Source organism: Musca domestica, unplaced genomic scaffold (genome assembly GCF_030504385.1).
Source record: "Musca domestica strain aabys unplaced genomic scaffold, Musca_domestica.polishedcontigs.V.1.1 2, whole genome shotgun sequence".
NCBI classification, from domain to species: Eukaryota; Metazoa; Arthropoda; class Insecta; order Diptera; family Muscidae; genus Musca; species Musca domestica.
In genome coordinates, this window is record NW_026712249.1 from 38,916,719 (window position 1) to 38,936,570 (window position 19,852).

The 19,852-nt window shown below is 33.0% G+C and overlaps 2 protein-coding genes across 3 annotated transcripts in view; one reads left to right on the top strand and one right to left on the bottom strand.

The window, feature by feature from the left end:
* Positions 1-15,413, top strand: part of LOC101888623 (polyglutamylase complex subunit TTLL1) — a 32,363-nt gene extending 16,950 nt beyond the window's left edge. The window contains exons 1-5 of one of the 2 annotated variants that reach the window (XM_005176117.4): positions 980-1,076; positions 9,802-10,249; positions 10,317-11,106; positions 14,617-14,957; positions 15,027-15,413. In XM_005176117.4, coding sequence (XP_005176174.1) covers positions 10,194-10,249; positions 10,317-11,106; positions 14,617-14,957; positions 15,027-15,171 — 1,332 coding nt within the window. In that variant the 5' untranslated portion in view covers positions 980-1,076; positions 9,802-10,193 and the 3' untranslated portion in view covers positions 15,172-15,413. Of the gene's footprint in view, positions 1-979; positions 1,077-9,801; positions 10,250-10,316; positions 11,107-14,616; positions 14,958-15,026 lie in introns of those variants that run through there. The other variant, XM_059122156.1, reaches the window with a different exon arrangement.
* On the bottom strand, positions 884-5,347 carry LOC101891323 (allantoinase). The gene is made up of 6 exons (XM_005176131.4): positions 5,041-5,347; positions 4,794-4,945; positions 2,544-2,957; positions 2,146-2,483; positions 1,887-2,092; positions 884-1,083 (listed from the first exon to the last, which is right to left on the bottom strand). Exons 1-6 carry the CDS (start codon positions 5,194-5,196, stop codon positions 931-933), a joined length of 1,419 nt encoding a protein of 472 aa, XP_005176188.2. The 5' UTR covers positions 5,197-5,347; the 3' UTR covers positions 884-930.
* Positions 15,414-19,852: the final 4,439 nt, after the last annotated feature.

Here is a 19,852-nt window from a genome sequence, read left to right on the forward strand (position 1 = left end):
TCATACTACACACAACAAACATCATAAAATTACTTAATCAACAAATATACAACACGATCACAAGTCAATACAAAATTTACAAAATTTACAAAAATATAATAATTTTTACACAAAAAATCATACATAAAATTTACATGAATTCAACACAAAAAATCATACATAAAATTTACATGAATTGTTACACAAAAAATCATACATAAAATTTACATGAATTGTTACACAAAAAATACAACAAAAATCACACTAATTATTGTATTTCAACAACACGATCACAAAATTTGAATTTGCCACAAAAAACCACTGGAAACCACAAAAACTTAAAACAAATCAAGTGAATAAAGAATTTATTTTTTAATTGAATTTTAAACAATAAAAAAACCCTCTTGTTAATAAAAAAAGGCATCCCAGGTAAAGTAAAAAACAGAGAGGATTTTTAGAATATTCCAGCTCATAATATTGGAGACTGCTGTAAGGTTTCTAACTATAAATAAAGAAACCATATGAAGGTTGGTACTAAAAATACCAAAGTATCGACACCTCAAGGAGGCGTTTCGGCGGGAATGGGCCAAAATACCACAGAGCAACATTCGAGCAGCGTGTGACGGTTTCATTGGCCCTTTGAAGGCCATAATTCGTGTCAAAGGTGACCAATTCGAACAAATCTAAACTTATTCTAAAATTTGATGCTATTTCCGACATTTTTTTGCTTTTATTCAATAAAATTTAAAAAAATTAGAAATTATGGCTTTTTGTTGCAGTTTTTTTTATCTCACCCTGTATACCCTCTCTAGCCATATGGCTGAGGGTAAAAAAAATAATTTTAGTATTTTTTTTATAATTAATTAATTTATTTTATTTTACAAAATCATTCAGCACCGTGATTTTAAATTATTTACTTATAACTAATATTTCCAAATTATTTCCTAGTGCTCATGAAAATTTCACAACTTTCTTGACATTTTTTCGCAGGACTATTCTGCCAAGTGGTTGACCAAAACCCTCATTTTGTTGATAGACGTGAAGACCTCGAACAACAGTAGCATGCACCATTCCACGGAGGCGTTGATTCATATAAGGTGTGGCCTGAAAGAAATGGGAATCGGTTATTATTTTGACAACTGAAAAAATTACGATTCGTTTTTCAAAAAGATATTCCTTTAAACCCCCCCGATTGGCCCTCCATAAACTTTATCTAATTGATTAATTGAAAGTATTTCTGAAAACCTATCAGTGATCCTCTTTAAAATGTATTTTAAAAATAAAAGTTTAAAAAATGTTCGTCCTCAAAAATTATTCTTTAAATATACACTTTTCCTTGGTCTATTGGTCCTTGAAAAAAATATTCTTTAAAAAATCCACGTTTCTTTGGTCCTTGAAAAAATATTCTTTAAAAAATCCACGTTTCTTTGGTCCTTGAAAAATATTCTTTAAAAAATCCACGTTTCTTTGGTCCTTGAAAAAATATTCTTTAAAAAATCCACGTTTCTTTGGTCCTTGAAAAAATATTCTTTAAAAAATCCACGTTTCTTTGGTCCTTGAAAAAATATTCTTTAAAAAATCCACGTTTCTTTGGTCCTTGAAAAAATATTCTTTAAAAAATCCACGTTTCTTTGGTCCTTGAAAAAATATTCTTTAAAAAATCCACGTTTCTTTGGTCCTTGAAAAAATATTCTTTAAAAAATCCACGTTTCTTTGGTCCTTGAAAAAATATTCTTTAAAAAATCCACGTTTCTTTGGTCCTTGAAAAAATATTCTTTAAAAAATCCACGTTTCTTTGGTCCTTGAAAAAATATTCTTTAAAAAATCCACGTTTCTTTGGTCCTTGAAAAAATATTCTTTAAAAATCCCAGATCCCTCCAAGAGCTTAGTCCTGGCCCAAATCTAACCTTATTTGTTGAAAACAACATATCCGCATTCACATGAAACTCTGCATCCGGATCCCAAATACAAAAGTCCGCATCATAACCTTCAATAATTTTTCCTTTGGAATTTTCCAGGCCACAAAGTATTGCCGGATTTTCACACATTGTCTTGTAGAGATGTTGCATGCCCAGGCCATGTTTTTCACAATGGGTCCACATGACCGATAAACCTAGAAAAAGATACTAATTAGTTGAGAATTCCGAATCCTTATCCAAAACTTACCCAGTTGCAATGACGATATACCAGGCCAGGCATTTAGGAAATTCCCGCGAGTTCTACCATAGGTGAGACATTTTGGTCCTGGTGTAGCAGGAGAATGATCTGAGGCAATAATATCTATCACCCCTGATTTTACCGCCTCCCACAGCGGAGCTTGATTGGAACGGGCTCTAATTGGTGGATGAGTCTTGAATTCCGTGCGGCAGTCTTCTACATCCTCGGCAGCTAAACTCAAATAATGAGGGCAAGTTTCGGCAGTGAGTTTTGCGCCCTTGCTCTTGCAATCCTTGATAATGGGTAGGACCTCATTGGCACTTAGATTCAGGAGGTGGAAGTTTTTCCTGTAAGGAAATTAAATTAATTTTTTAGAATAAATTCCGTTGCCAATTTCAAGACCCCACCTCTTGTGTTTTAGAGCCAATTCTGCAATTGTCCTGACAGCCTTTACTTCCATCTCCGCTGGCCTTGTCCTCAGAAATGATTCATAACATTTGGGTTCCTCCTCATTGGCTTTGATTGGAATGTCAAGGGGTTGTTCGGCATGGACTGCTATCAGAATTCCATCATCGACCTTCTGCAGTACAGTCTCCAATTGTTCCTTTGTTATGGGAGGATATTCTTTTCCCACCGGTTCCGGAGACTCCACCAGGGTACATTGTAGGCCCATTACCCCACCAGCTATCAGGGCTGGCATATCCGACCAATCTTTGGTATTAAGGCCACCCCAAAATCCAACATCGACATAGAGCTTTCCACGGGCCGTACACAATTTAGCCTTCAATGCCGCCATGGAGGTGGTGGGGGGTATGGAGTTGCTGAAATCGGTAAGAATAAAGTTTTTAAAAAAATATCAGGAAACAGAAGTCTCAGTGTAAATTTAGGCATTTTTTCTATAGAAAAAAATCGCGGCCTCAGGTTGGACTGGAGCATTTTTTTCTATAGAAAAAAATCACGAGGCCTCAGTGTAGACTGGGGCATTTTTTTTTATAGAAAAAAATCACGAGGCCTCAGTGTAGACTGGAGCATTTTTTTCTATAGAAAAAAATCACGAGGCCTCAGTGTAGACTGGAGCATTTTTTTCTATAGAAAAAAATCACGAGGCCTCAGTGTAGACTGGAGCATTTTTTTCTATAGAAAAAAATCACGAGGCCTCAGTGTAGACTGAGACACATTTTTTTCTATAGAAAAAAAATCACGAGGCCTCAGTGTAGACTGGGGTATTTTTTTTCTATAGAAAAAAATCACGAGGCCTCAGTGTAGACTGGGGCATTTTTTTTCTATAGAAAAAAATCACGAGGCCTCAGTGTAGACTGGGGCATTTTTTTTCTATAGAAAAAATCACGAGGCCTCAGTGTAGACTGGGGCATTTTTTTTCTATAGAAAAAAATCACGAGGCCTCAGTGTAGACTGGGGTATTTTTTTTCTATAGAAAAAAATCACGAGGCCTCAGTGTAGACTGGGGCATTTTTTTTCTATAGAAAAAAATCACGAGGCCTCAGTGTAGACTGGGGCATTTTTTTTCTATAGAAAAAAATCACGAGGCCTCAGTGTAGACTGGGGCATTTTTTTTCTATAGAAAAAAATCACGAGGCCTCAGTGTAGACTGGGGCATTTTTTTTCTATAGAAAAAAATCACGAGGCCTCAGTGTAGACTGGGGCATTTTTTTTCTATAGAAAAAAATCACGAGGCCTCAGTGTAGACTGGGGCATTTTTTTTCTATAGAAAAAAATCACGAGGCCTCAGTGTAGACTGGGGCATTTTTTTTCTATAGAAAAAAATCACGAGGCCTCAGTGTAGACTGGGGCATTTTTTTTCTATAGAAAAAAATCACGAGGCCTCAGTGTAGACTGGGGCATTTTTTTTCTATAGAAAAAAATCACGAGGCCTCAGTGTAGACTGGGGCATTTTTTTTCTATAGAAAAAAATCACGAGGCCTCAGTGTAGACTGGGGCATTTTTTTTCTATAGAAAAAAAATCACGAGGCCTCAGTGTAGACTGGGGCATTTTTTTTCTATAGAAAAAAAATCACGAGGCCTCAGTGTAGACTGGGGCATTTTTTTTCTATAGAAAAAAAATCACGAGGCCTCAGTGTAGACTGGGGCATTTTTTTTCTATAGAAAAAAAATCACGAGGCCTCAGTGTAGACTGGGGCATTTTTTTTCTATAGAAAAAAAATCACGAGGCCTCAGTGTAGACTGGGGCATTTTTTTTCTATAGAAAAAAAATCACGAGGCCTCAGTGTAGACTGGGGCATTTTTTCTATAGAAAAAAATCACGAGGCCTCAGTGTAGACTGGGGCATTTTTTTCTATAGAAAAAAATCACGAGGCCTCTGTGTAGACTGGGGCATTTTTTTCTATAGAAAAAAATCACGAGGCCTCAGTGTAGACTGGGGCATTTTTTTCTATAGAAAAAAATCACGAGGCCTCAGTGTAGGCTGTGGCATTTTTTTTTTCTATAGAAAAAAATCACGAGGCCTCTGTGTAGGCTGGGGCATTTTTTTGTCTATAGAAAAAAAATCACGAGGCCTCCGTGTAGACTGGGGCATTTTTTTCTTTAGAAAAAAAATCGAGGCCCCTGTGTAGATTTGGACATTTTTTTCTTAAGAAAAAAATCGAGGGCTCAGTGTAGATCAAAACAGAGATACTTACGTCGGCCGATCAATAATGGTGGTAAAACCACCAGCTGCCGCCGCCTTGGTGGCATTCAAGAAGCCTTCCCAATCCTTGCGACCCGGTTCATTTATATGAACATTGACATCAATGAGACCCGGCATCAGGACCATATTTTCAAAATCGTATACCTTCCGAAAATAAATATTTTTATTTATGTTTTTGTTTTCCTACGTCATCGACAGAATTCCGATCACAACGCACATCCATCGCCGTACATACTCACCGCCTCCGATTCGATATTATATAGATACGAATTGACTTCTTGGGCTGAGCGTAAAATCTTTTTGATTATCCCCTCGCTATCGACAATTATGCCGCCGTGCATGAAGCCCTCCTCGGTGCCCAAATAAATTCGCCTACTCAGAAATAATAAATCCATTTTGTGTTGTTGTTCCCCAATATTTTTACCGGAATTTAGTGCACTTTTATTTTTTTTCGTATTTGAAAGAATTATGTTTGCATAACTTTATTTAGGTTTTATGGGGGACCGGTGTTTATGGATTCACAATTGAAAATGTACTGAGCGATCGCCGATGAGATTTTTAAAATTCTCTTTAGGTTTGGCTGCTCAATCATCTGTTTTGTTGGGCACAAAAGCTTTCAAGTGTGTGGAGCTTTACTTTGAAAATGTGCAAGTTTTTGAAAGCTTTTAGCGGTTTTTTTGATGTATTTCGAAAATTTGTAAGTTTCGTGGAAAATATCCCTCGGTGGAACTCAGAATTTAAAAAATACGACAAATAAAAAAACCTGGATTTTTAAGGAATATTTTTTCAAGGACTAAGAGACTAAAGAAACTTGGATTTTTAAAGAATATTTTTTCAAGGACCAACAGACCCAGGGTAGGTGGTTTTTTAAAGAATATTTTTTTCGAGGACCAACAGACCAAGGAGACGTGGATTTTTAAAGAATATTTTTTTCAAGGACCAACAGAATATGGAGACGTGGATTTTTAAAGAATATTTTTTTCAAGGACCAACAGACCAAGGAGACGTGGATTTTTAAAGAATATTTTTTTCAAGGACCAACAGAATATGGAGACGTGGATTTTTAAAGAATATTTTTTTCAAGGACGAACAGACCAAGGAGACGTGGATTTTTAAAGAATATTTTTTTCAAGGACCAACAGGACCAACAAGGAGACGTGGATTTTTAAAGAATATTTTTTTCAAGGACCAACAGACCAAGGAGACGTGGATTTTTAAAGAATATTTTTTTCAAGGACCAACAGACCAAGGAGACGTGGATTTTTAAAGAATATTTTTTTCAAGGACCAACAGAATATGGAGACGTGGATTTTTAAAGAATATTTTTTTCAAGGACGAACAGACCAAGGAGACGTGGATTTTTAAAGAATATTTTTTTCAAGGACCAACAGACCAAGGAGACGTGGATTTTTAAAGAATATTTTTTTCAAGGACCAACAGACCAAGGAGACGTGGATTTTAAAGAATATTTTTTTCAAGGACCAACAGAATATGGAGACGTGGATTTTTAAAGAATATTTTTTTCAAGGACGAACAGATCAAGGAGACGTGGATTTTTAAAGAATATTTTTTTCAAGGACCAACAGGACCAACAAGGAGACGTGGATTTTTAAAGAATATTTTTTTCAAGGACCAACAGACCAAGGAGACTTGGATTTTTAAAGAATATTTTTTTCAAGGACCAACAGACCAAGGAGACGTGGATTTTTAAAGAATATTTTTTTCAAGGACCAACAGAATATGGAGACGTGGATTTTTAAAGAATATTTTTTTCAAGGACGAACAGACCAAGGAGACGTGGATTTTTAAAGAATATTTTTTTCAAGGACCAACAGGACCAACAAGGAGACGTGGATTTTTAACGAATATTTTTTTCAAGGACCAACAGACCAAGGAGACGTGGATTTTTAAAGAATATTTTTTTCAAGGACCAACAGACCAAGGAGACGTGGATTTTTAAAGAATATTTTTTTCAAGGACCAACAGAATATGGAGACGTGGATTTTTAAAGAATATTTTTTTCAAGGACGAACAGACCAAGGAGACGTGGATTTTTAAAGAATATTTTTTTCAAGGACCAACAGGACCAACAAGGAGACGTGGATTTTTAAAGAATATTTTTTTCAAGGACCAACAGACCAAGGAGACGTGGATTTTTAAAGAATATTTTTTTCAAGGACCAACAGACCAAGGAGATGTGGATTTTTAAAGAATATTTTTTTCAAGGACCAACAGACCAAGGAGACGTGGATTTTTAAAGAATATTTTTTTCAAGGACGAACAGACCAAGGAGACGTGGATTTTTAAAGAATATTTTTTCAAGGACGAACAGACCAAGGAGACGTGGATTTTTAAAGAATATTTTTTCAAGGACGAACAGACCAAGGAGACGTGGATTTTTAAAGAATATTTTTTTCAAGGACGAACAGACCAAGGAGACGTGGATTTTTAAAGAATATTTTTTTCAAGGACGAACAGACCAAGGAGACGTGGATTTTTAAAGAATATTTTTTTCAAGGACGAACAGACCAAGGAGACGTGGATTTTTAAAGAATATTTTTTTCAAGGACGAACAGACCAAGGAGACGTGGATTTTTAAAGAATATTTTTTCAAGGACGAACAGACCAAGGAGACGTGGATTTTTAAAGAATATTTTTTTCAAGGACGAACAGACCAAGGAGACGTGGATTTTTAAAGAATATTTTTTCAAGGACGAACAGACCAAGGAGACGTGGATTTTTAAAGAATATTTTTTTCAAGGACGAACAGACCAAGGAGACGTGGATTTTTAAAGAATATTTTTTTCAAGGACGAACAGACCAAGGAGACGTGGATTTTTAAAGAATATTTTTTCCAAGTACCAACATACCGTGGATTTTTAAAGAATATTTTTTTCAAGGACCAACAGGACCAACAAGGAGACGTGGATTTTTAAAGAATATTTTTTTCAAGGACCAACAGACCAAGGAGACGTGGATTTTTAAAGAATATTTTTTTCAAGGACCAACTGATCAAAGAAAATTGGATTTTTAAAGAATATTTTTTTCAAGGACCAACAGACCAAGGAGACGGGGATTTTTAAAGAATATTTTTTTCAAGGACCAACAGACCAAGGAGACGTGGATTTTTAAAGAATATTTTTTTCAGGGACCAACAGACCAATGAGACGTGGATTTTTAAAGAATATTTTTTTCAAAGACCAACAGACCAAGGAGACGTGGATTTTTAAAGAATATTTTTTCAAGGACCAACAGACCAAGGAGACGTGGATTTTTAAAGAATATTTTTTTCAAGGACCAACAGACCAAGGAGACGTGGATTTTTAAAGAATATTTTTTCAAGGACCAACAGACCAAGGAGACGTGGATTTTTAAAGAATATTTTTTTCAAGGACCAACAGACCAAGGAGACGTGGATTTTTAAAGAATATTTTTTCAAGGACCAACAGACCAAGGAGACGTGGATTTTTAAAGAATATTTTTTTCAAGGACCAACAGACCAAGGAGACGTGGATTTTTAAAGAATATTTTTTCAAGGACCAACAGACCAAGGAGACGTGGATTTTTAAAGAATATTTTTTTCAAGGACCAACAGACCAAGGAGACGTGGATTTTTAAAGAATATTTTTTCAAGGACCAACAGACCAAGGAGACGTGGATTTTTAAAGAATATTTTTTTCAAGGACCAACAGACCAAGGAGACGTGGATTTTTAAAGAATATTTTTTTCAAGGACCAACAGACCAAGGAGACGTGGATTTTTAAAGAATATTTTTTTCAAGGACCAACAGACCAAGGAGACGTGGATTTTTAAAGAATATTTTTTCAAGGACCAACAGACCAAGGAGACGTTGATTTTTAAAGAATATTTTTTTCAAGGACCAACAGACCAAGGAGACGTGGATTTTTAAAGAATATTTTTTTCAAGGACCAACAGACCAAGGAGACGTGGATTTTTAAAGAATATTTTTTTCAAGGACCAACAGACCAAGGAGACGTGGATTTTTAAAGAATATTTTTTTCAAGGACCAACAGACCAAGGAGACGTGGATTTTTAAAGAATATTTTTTTCAAGGACCAACAGACCAAGGAGACGTGGATTTTTAAAGAATATTTTTTTCAAGGACCAACAGACCAAGGAGACGTGGATTTTTAAAGAATATTTTTTTCAAGGACCAACAGACCAAGGAGACGTGGATTTTTAAAGAATATTTTTTTCAAGGACCAACAGACCAAGGAGACGTGGATTTTTAAAGAATATTTTTTTCAAGGACCAACAGACCAAGGAGACGTGGATTTTTAAAGAATATTTTTTTCAAGGACCAACAGACCAAGGAGACGTGGATTTTTAAAGAATATTTTTTTCAAGGACCAACAGACCAAGGAGACGTGGATTTTTAAAGAATATTTTTTTCAAGGACCAACAGACCAAGGAGACGTGGATTTTTAAAGAATATTTTTTTCAAGGACCAACAGACCAAGGAGACGTGGATTTTTAAAGAATATTTTTTTCAAGGACCAACAGACCAAGGAGACGTGGATTTTTAAAGAATATTTTTTTCAAGGACCAACAGACCAAGGAGACGTGGATTTTTAAAGAATATTTTTTTCAAGGACCAACAGACCAAGGAGACGTGGATTTTTAAAGAATATTTTTTCAAGGACCAACAGACCAAGGAGACGTGGATTTTTAAAGAATATTTTTTTCAAGGACCAACAGACCAAGGAGACGTGGATTTGGGGTATAAAATCTTTATTTCGCCATAGCCATATGGCTGGGGTTAAAAAATATTTCACTTAAACTGAGGCCAAGTTCTATATAAGGTCTAACATTAAGACTACCGACCTTATATAGGCCATGCCTGACACCTATTTCTTTATTCCTTTTTTATTTTTTTTTTTTGTCAAAAAAAAAAAAAAAAAAAAAATATATATTTTTTTAAATTTGTAGAAAATATTTTTTTCTTTCTTCTCCAAATCCCCCCGCCAAATGTTTACCAGGAGCCAACAAATCCTTATCAAATTTCCAGGGTAACCAAAATCAATGTTGCGTTGCCGCGTCAACGAACATTCAACAAATGAAACCAAACAAAGTTCGAAGGAGCAGAAGAAAAAAACAAAGATTTGTTTGGGGACTGCATCGACAAATGCCAGAAGTTACAATCGGAAGGAAGCCAACAAGGCGAAGGGTTGTTGCGGCCAAGAGAATCCAGTTGTGCAGTTAAACTTTTTTCCAACGTCATCAGCAACCAAAAGTTAACAAAGAAATTAGCAAAGAACAAAAAAAAAACGAGCGATTAAAAGAATTTTAAAAGAAAAAGTAGAAGAAGAAGAGGAGGCACACCTTGCCACACAATTCTCGGGTAATTTTGTTGCATGAACCATTGTGGGCTATGACGCAAGAATCCATAAGAAGGTCAAATGCCAGCTATTCCAACATGTATGGAAGGTGGGTAGACGGAAATCGAACACGAAATTCTGCACAACAAATTTCAATATTTTCTTTTTCGAAACAGAGTGAATCAGAACATGACCCACGAACGGATGAAAGTCTATTTCTGCACGGATCTGGACAAATCGGTGTTGGTGAATAATTTCGAAAAACGTGGCTGGAGTCAAGTCAGTGCCGATGATGACTGGAACTTCTATTGGGCGGGGGTGCAGACGTGTCGCAACATTTTCTCGGTGGACAGTGGCTATCGCATGAATGACAACCAAATGATCAATCATTTCCCGAATCATTACGAACTGTCGCGCAAGGATCTGCTGGTGAAGAATATCAAACGCTATCGCAAGGATTTGGAAAGGGATGGTAATCCCTTGGCGGAGAAAACCGATGTCAATTGGTCCGGAGGTGGTTGCAGTACTAGATATCTGTATCTGGATTTCATACCCGTTACCTTTGTCCTGCCGGCGGATTACAATATGTTTGTGGAGGAGTATCGTAAAAATCCCCAAAGCACCTGGATCATGAAGCCATGTGGGAAATCGCAAGGGGCGGGAATATTTTTGATAAACAAATTATCGAAATTGAAAAAATGGTCACGGGAAGCCAAAGGAGCCTTTCATCCGCAAATAGCCAAGGAGAGTTATGTCATATCCCGCTATATTGATAATCCTTTGTTGATTGGTGGCAAGAAATTCGATTTGAGGTTATATGTTTTGGTCACCTCTTTTCGTCCTTTAAAGGCGTATCTCTTCAAACAGGGATTTTGCCGATTTTGTACGGTGAAATATGATACCAGCATGACGGAGCTGGATAATATGTATGTCCATCTCACCAATGTCAGTGTCCAGAAACATGGGGTAAGTTTGAGACTTTTAAAGAAAAATTGCCAAGGACTCCTAGGGCCCCAAACTTTAATTTTTTTGGAGGGACATTTTTCAAGGACCCTCAAAACCACAAATGCCATTTTTTAAGGAGACTTTCTCAAGGACCCACATTGCCACAAGCAAGGATTTTTAAGTACAATTTTTTTTAAGGATCATCATAACCCCAAACTTGCGTTTTTTAAGGACCCATAGAGCCAACAAACATGGATATTTCAAGGACCCCGATTTTTAAGAATATCCATTAAAAATCAACAGCGAAGATTAAAACCAAACTAGGACATTTTTACAAAAATCAAGAATGGATTTTTCAAGACCAAATAAGGAGTTTTTCAAGGATCAAACATGGGTCTCTAAGAAATTACGATGATCGTTTCAAGGAACAGCAGAGCCATAAACTCGGATTTTTTGAAAGATTTTTTTCCAAGAACCAAATGTGATTTTAACAAGGACTTTTCAAAGGTCGTGCTTAATTTTTTGAGAAAAATTTTCCAAGTAACAGACGTGGATTTTTGAGGACTTAACCTAAATTTTTAAAAATATCCTTTAATAATCGACCGTAAAGATTATTCTAAGGATAAAACTTGGATTTTTAAGAAGATTTTTACTAAAATCAAGCTCAGATTTTTCAAGACCAATTAGGGATTTTTTCAAGGATCAAACTTGTATCTCTATGAAAATTATTTTGAGGACCATGCACTCACAAATGCGAATTCTTGAAAGATTTTTTTCAAGGACCAACTGTGTTTTTAACAAGGACTTATTGAATTTTTTGAAAATATTTTTCCAAAGCAACAAGACTTTTTAAGGGCTAAACCTCGATTTTTAAGATGATTTTTTAATAACCCACCGTGAAGACTTTTCGAAGGACAAAACTTGGATTTTTAGAAGATTTTTACTAAAATCAAGCTTGGGCCAGACAAAATAAGGTTTTTTTTCATAGGTCAAACTTGGGTCTCTAAGAAAATAATTTTAGGGACCACTCACTCATTTTTACGATGATCATTTCAAGGACCAGCAGGGCCACAGCTCGGATTTTTTTGAAAGATTTTTTTGAAGGACTAATCGTAGATTTTTTAAAGAAAATTATTTCAGGATCAAACTTCGTTTTTTTATAAGTTTATAAGTTTTATAAGTTTTTTTACCAGATTTTTTTAAGATTTTTAAGGATCAGGCTTGGATATTTTAGGAAGATATTTTTCAAGGACCAGAGCCACAAACTCGGTTTTTTGAAAGATTTTATTTAAGGACCAAATGTGTTTTTTACAAGGACCTTTTTAAGGTCGTGCTTAATTTTTTGAGAAAAATTTTCCAAGTAACAGACGTGGATTTTTGAGGACTTAACCTAAATTTTTAAAAATATCCTTTAATAATCGACCGTAAAGATTATTCTAAGGATAAACTTGGATTTTTAAGAAGATTTTTACTAAAATCAAGCTCAGATTTTTCAAGACCAATTAGGGATTTTTTCAAGGATCAAACTTGTATCTCTATGAAAATTATTTTGAGGACCATGCACTCACAAATGCGAATTCTTGAAAGATTTTTTTCAAGGACCAACTGTGTTTTTAACAAGGACTTATTGAATTTTTTGAAAATATTTTTCCAAAGCAACAAGACTTTTTAAGGGCTAAACCTCGATTTTTAAGATGATTTTTTAATAACCCACCGTGAAGACTTTTCGAAGGACAAAACTTGGATTTTTAAAAGATTTTTACTAAAATCAAGCTTGGGCCAGACAAAATAAGGCTTTTTTTCAAAGGTCAAACTTGGGTCTCTAAGAAAATAATTTTAGCGACCACTCACTCATATTTACGATGATCATTTCAAGGACCAGCAGGACCACAGCTCGGATTTTTCGAAAGATTTTTTTGAAGGACTATCTACTATTTTTTAAAGAAAATTGTTTAAGGATCAAACTTCGTTTTTTATAAGTTTATAAGTTTTATAAGTTTTTTAACAGATTTTTTTTTAAGATTTTTAAGGATCAGGCTTGGATATTTTAGGAAGACATTTTTCAAGGACCAATCGTTTCTTTTTAAGGAACAAACGTGGATTTTTTAAGAAAATTTTTTTAGGGCCAAACGTTTATTTTGAAGAAAACAGAGCCACAGACAAGGAGTTTTGAAATAAGAAGAATTTTTTCAAGGACCAACTGGACCACAGACTATGATTTTTAACAAGAATTTTTAAAGGACCAAACACGTATTTTTCCAAACTTTTTAAAAGCTTATTTCAAGGACCAAACGTGATTTTTATAATTTTTTTTTTCAAAGACCAAACCATATTTATTTATGAGTATGAGTTCGAGGATCAAACGTGGATTTTTAAAAAGATTTTTTGGTGACTAACCGTGGATTTTTATGAAGAAATTCTTTAAGGACCAGATGTGGATTTTTGTGTAGAAATTATTAAGGGACTAAATCTAAATTTTTGGGAAGAAATTCTTCAAGGGCTAAATGTAATTTTTTTAGAATATTTTATGGATTTTCTAGGAATATGTTTTTCAAGGATCAAACGTGGATTTTCCAGAAATATTATGTTTCAAGCATCAAACGTGGATTTCAAGGATCAAACGTGGATTTTTAAAGAATATTTTTCCAAGGACTACCAGAGCAATAAAAGTGGATTAAAAAAACATTTTTCAATATCTACCGAAGCAATAAACGTAGATAAAATAAAAATTTAAAGGACTTTAAAAATAGATTCTCAAAGAACATTTTTTCATGAACCCGTAGGACTATTTTTTAGGATTTTAAAATAATATTTTTTCAATGGCATTAAAATCTTGGATTTCGAAAAATATTTTTTAGGACTATTAGCGATATGCTCAGAATATTTATTCAGGAAAGTTTGAATGTTCGTGGGATATTTCACAAGATTGTTTTCAAAGACTACCAGGGACTGTTAACAAGGACTTGTGGAGGCATCTGTAGGAGATTTTTTGCCGAAGACCATGAGAGCTATAAGCATAGGATTTTGTAAGAGCTATAAGCGGAGATTTTGTAACATAATTTTTCCAAGGGCTATCTATGCTTTTTTCAAATATTTTAAACGACTATCAGGAACTTTTTCAGAAGAGAACTATCAGACCTATAAGAGTGGATTATTTAACAAGAGTATTTTAAGGACTATCAGGTTCTGAAATGATTTTAAGAATTATGAAGCATTTTTCACCAAAAAATTTAAAGGACTATGAGGAAATTTTTCACATAATTTTCTTCAGGGACTTTCAGAGCAATGCGTCTGGAGTTTTTAACAAGATTTTTCCAAAGACTATCAGTGATTTTTTCCAAGTATTGTCAAGACTTCAACGCCTTTTTAAAAAAGAGTTTTATAGATCTATTGCAGAGTTTTTACATCTTTTTTTATAATTTCCAATAAATATTGAATTTATTTAAATGTCAGTTTTTTTTTTTTTGAAAATAATCAACATTTTCTCATAATTAAAAAATTGTAATTTCATTTTTTTTCGTTTCCCAACAGGGCGAATACAATTCCCTACACGGCGGCAAGTGGTCGGTGCAAAATCTAGCCCTTTATCTGGAGGGGACGCGAGGCAAAGAGGTCACGGATCGTCTATTTGGTGCCATATCATGGCTCATTGTACATTCTCTTAGGGCTGTGGCTCCTGTCATGGCCAGTGATCGACATTGCTTCGAATGCTACGGTTATGATATAATTATTGATAATAATTTAAAACCCTGGCTGGTGGAGGTAAATGCATCACCATCGTTGACCTCAACGACAGTGACCGATCGAATTTTAAAATATAAATTAATTGATAATATATTGTCGGTGGTGCTGCCACCAGATGGGGTGCCGGAGTAAGTTCGTAAAATGAGATCTTAAATTTTTTATATTTAATTTCATTTTTTAATCATTTGTTCATATAGTGTCCGTTGGAACAAAATACCCAGTGCCGATGCCTTGGGCAATTTTGAATTGTTGATCGATGAGGAGCTGGCCGCCCAAGAGGAGGCTCAAAATAGTCAACAGAATAAAAATTCCAAGTCGATGGGTGGAAATCGTTGGAAATGAAAACAAGGATACTTTCAATAATAGACCCTTTTTTCTTCAGAAAAGTTTGCGGAAATAATACAACATTCGACGAAATCGGATATTTTTTTTTAAATGTCTCATTAAAAGCGTTGGCAGAAAATTGATATTTATTGTTTTGCATGTAGCTGTGATTTAATTATAGTTTAAATTATAATTTTTTTTGTGATACTTTTTTCGAGAAGTGCAATATGTTTTAAAGAAATAAAATATAAATTAACTAACATAGTAAATTCAGCTCTTTTTTGGTAGATATGTTGTCCCGAATCCAAGTAAATAATAGTATATTATTATTTTATTATTTGTGAATAACTATTAAGATTTTTAAATGTTAGTCGTATATATAACCAAAAAAGTCAAAGTTGTTTATTTCAAAGACAAAAAACAAATGGATTAAACCCTAAATAAAAATGCTCTAATAAAAGCAAACTACTCATAGCCACGTGGTCGAAATTTAAAATTCCGGGTAGAATACTCGCTGAGCTTTCATATGACACTTAAATTGTATTTCTATCATGTCGAATAAGCAAGTTATGGTCTATTTAAAAGATGAGTCTATTATTTCCCCTCCTTAACACTGGGCTTAAAATGTAAAGCATACTTTTAGGCGCCAATATAGAAATAAGAGTCACATTTTATATTTCGCTTATTTAGGTTATATTTTTGTAAGTTTATGTGATAGAATGCCAAATAAAATGTCAAATGGAAGATATAAAGATCCTCTTGAAATGTATGGCGATAATGTATTAAAATGTGGAGTTTAATTATTATTTTATTGCCCATTATTTGGGGGACTGTTACAGCAAAAACATGGATCTTTAAGAATATTTTCTGAAGGACAAATAATGAAGATTTATGAATATTTTTTAAGGCAACAGTGCTATAATCGTGGATTTTTTAAGACTACCTTTTAAGGACCAACAGAGCAGTAATTGTGGTGATTTTCCCAAGGACCAACGAAATGTGGGCTTTTATATGATAATTTTCAAGGATCGACAGAAGCTTAAGACACAGATTTTTAAGGGTATTTTTTCCAGCACCAACGCACCAAAGAAATTTGGATATTTAAAGTAAATTTTCCAAGGACTAACAGACCAATATGCCTGGGATTTTTAAAGAATTTTTTTCAAGGACTTACAGACCAAAGATTCGTGGATTTTTAAAGAATATTTTTTTCAGTTATCAACAGACCAACGAACAGACTTTAAAGAAGATTTTTTCAAAGACCAACAGACCAAAGCAACGTGGATTTTTAAAAAATATTTTTTTCAAGGACCAACAGACCATAGAAACGTGGATTTTTTAAAAATATTTTTTCAAAGACCAACAGACCAAAGAAACGTGGATTTTTAAAAAAATATTTTTTTCAAGGACCAACAGACCAAAGAAACGTGGATTTTTAAAAAATATTTTTTCAAAGACCAACAGACCAATAAACGTGGATTTTAAACCAACAGACCAAGGAAGCTTGGATTTTTTAAAGAATATTTTTTCAAGATCTAACAGACAAATAAGCCGGGGATTTTTAAATATATATTTTTTAGTGTGATCTGCGAATATGAGAGCAATGCAAGGGAAAAGTATTCAGACCTGTCAGAATGCCGACCTAAGAACTGCAGCAGGGTGCCTCGTCATGACTCCTATGTACCATTTATATGAAAAGACGAAGGTCCTTCCTTTACGTCAGCATAATAATATGCGTTTGTTGCAGTACCTAACCAGGATGAGGGAGAGAAGAGAGAGTTCCAACAATATAAGAAAGGTCCTCATAAAACCTATCAAGCGGGTCTGAATAATATTCGCTGATGGAGTTAACCATTACGTTATGAATGCAATCAGGGGAGCCCACCCCCATCCATTGCAGCTGAAAAACGTCGGCTGACTAGGCAAAACAGTGTAGTTTTGGCCCAACAAAGTTCGTGCCTATTGGGCACGAATTGAAGAAGATTTGCGGAACGTCTACTCAGCGTGCGATACGCTGCATCTGTTTTTTTTTGTCCTGTCAAACCTACCCAATTTAGTCGAGAAGGTCTATTGCTACAGACCATAAGGGCAGAGTAGAGAAGTCTTCTTCGTTCTTTCATTTTTCATTTTACGAACTTTTTCCCGAATTTTTAAAAAATGAATGGGCTATTTTTACTACATTAAATTCCTGAGAGTTCTTATTGGAAACCCCTCTGCTTTTTCCAGACCTAGACTTACCCCAGTCGTAAAAATTATTGCCAATTTCCTTTTTTTCAAAAACTCAAAAATAGAACTTGGATTTCTTTATAGGTCGTGTCTCCCATTGAAAAAATAAAACAAAAATTAATATATATTTTTAAAAATATTTCTTTTTTAAATATATTTTTCAATTCGTTCTTAAATTAATTCATGGAAAAATTAATAATTATTATTATTCGTTTTGTAGTTTCAACACAAAATCGCACTTAGTCCACTAAGTTATTGACGATAATACGGGACAAAAAAATTAAAACTAGAATTAATACTAAGACAAAATTAAATTATACAAAATTTCAATAATGACAAAAATGATGTAAAAAAAAAAATAATTAAAAATGTATTAAATATTATGACAAAACATGAATTGTTTCAGAAGACAATAATTGTTAGAAGACAGGGAAATTATTTACAAAAAAAAAAAAAAAACATAAAAGGAATTATAAACAAACAAAAAAATGTGGAAACAAAGAAATAAACAAAAAATTAGAAACAGTTACAAATAGCGATTTTTGTTATAAATTTAATATAAATTTCATAATATTAATTAATATAAGTGTTATATATTGAAGGTAAAATAAAAACTATTAGCAGTAAATATTGCTGCTTTAATAATTTCAATTGTTGCTGTTTTTTTTTCTTTTCAATTTAAGTTTCTTTATTGTTATAGTTTGGAAATTACAAAAAAAAAAAACATGATTGTGGAATTTACAAACCTAATATAAATCTTAAAGAAAAGGTTTAAAGCATGAAAAAATCATATTCTTATAAAATTATTTCATCGATTTCGTTAATTATGTTTTTAATTTCTTTTTTCATTTATTAATAAACTTAAATTTATATTCGTAGAAATTGTGTAATTATAATTACTAAATATTATAATAATAGTATAAGGTTAAGTGTATAATCGTATTCATATATATTAAGATTTTTATATATATATATTTTACTTATGGAATATAACAGATTTGGAATGTAGCAATTGCATTCGGTTTTGTAATTCTATTTTTTTCGTTATTTATTATTTGTTTTGTATTTGTTTTTTTTTTTTTACACAAACTGTTTTGCTGTTTTTTTTTTTCTCTCAGTAATTTATAATCACAGTTTTTCAGTTTTATTTGTTTTTTGTAGATATTTTAATATATATATTTTTAGCTAAAAAAATTCAATATTTTTCAGTGTGGTTTGCAAAAATATACTTGTATTGTGTGAGTGTGAATATCAAAACAATAAAATCTATTGGAAACAAAATTTACTGCCTCGTCTTGTAAAGTTCAAGAGGACGGAAATTAATTGAGCTATTACCAAAACTCTTTTCACATAAAAAACAAAGACCTAAAATGGTAAAGACTAGACAAAATGCATTTTGAGCAAATGGTTTGTGTCTACAATACATAGAGCAACAGCTAATGGCAAAGACATATTAATATAAAAACCACAATTACAGAAACGAATAATAAAAATTTAAAAAATTCAAAATTTTTGTTTCAAGGTTGTATTCCATAGACCTTTCCAAAAATGTGCATATTGCCGTAGCGGTTTAAATCAGTTAACATTGGCAACTATGTTGTTATGACATCATAACGACAGAGGTAATTTCACAGGGTTGCCACATTTTGACTCTGCCTTGTCCCATCTTTACACTTCTAATTTTGATTTTTTAAAATTTTTATTTATTATTCGTTTCTGCAATTGTGATTTTTATATCAACATGTCTTGGCCATGAGCTGTTGCTCTATGTATTGTAGACACAAACCATTTGCATTTTGTCTAGTCTTTACCATTTTAGGTCTTGGTATTCCTTTTTTATTTTCATTCAATTCAAAATTTACTAAAACAGACTGTAATTTTTGTAAAAATGGTTATAAAAGTTTTTTTTTTTTTTTTTAAAACCATTTTAAATATCTTTTTTCAAATGAATTTTTAAATATATATATTTTTTTCATTTTAATATTTTTTTCCATTCCTAATACTTTTCAGCAAAAATAGTTTATATATATATTTTTTCAAATTATTAATTTAACAAGAAAATATATTTTGTTTTTTAAAGAAAGTGGAAAAATGTTAGATTTTCAAAAATAAATTCAGATATCAGTTTTGGAATTCTAAAGAAACCCGATTCGTAATTTGCATGAATTATATTTTTTATTTAATTTTCATCAATTTTATATTTTGAATAGGAAAGCCTTTGTTAGAGCAATGTTTTTAGAATTTTCAAAATTGACTTCAATATTTTCAGCATTTTCTTAAAATTATATTTTATATAAAAAACATATTATTTGTATAAACATGTGGTTTTTATATAAATGTATATTTTTTTATATTTTAACAAAATATTGAAAATTCTGGAAACAAAAGTAATTAAAATAGGTTTCCCATGGATGCGTTAACAAATTCGAAATGGAAAAAATGAAAAAAATTGTTAGAACAAAGTCAATCTTAA

What these genes read in the sequence shown, in the direction of transcription:
- LOC101891323 (XM_005176131.4), bottom strand. Translation starts at nt 5,196, where the DNA reads ATGGATTTATTATTTCTGAGTAGGCGAATTTATTTGGGCACCGAGGAG. An exon ending in ATAATATCGAATCGGAGGCG is followed by an intron (nt 4,946 to 5,040) that starts GTGAGTATGTAC and finishes TATTTTCGGAAG; the next exon opens with GTATACGATTTTGAAAATAT. An exon ending in TATATCGTCATTGCAACTGG is followed by an intron (nt 2,093 to 2,145) that starts GTAAGTTTTGGA and finishes ATCTTTTTCTAG; the next exon opens with GTTTATCGGTCATGTGGACC.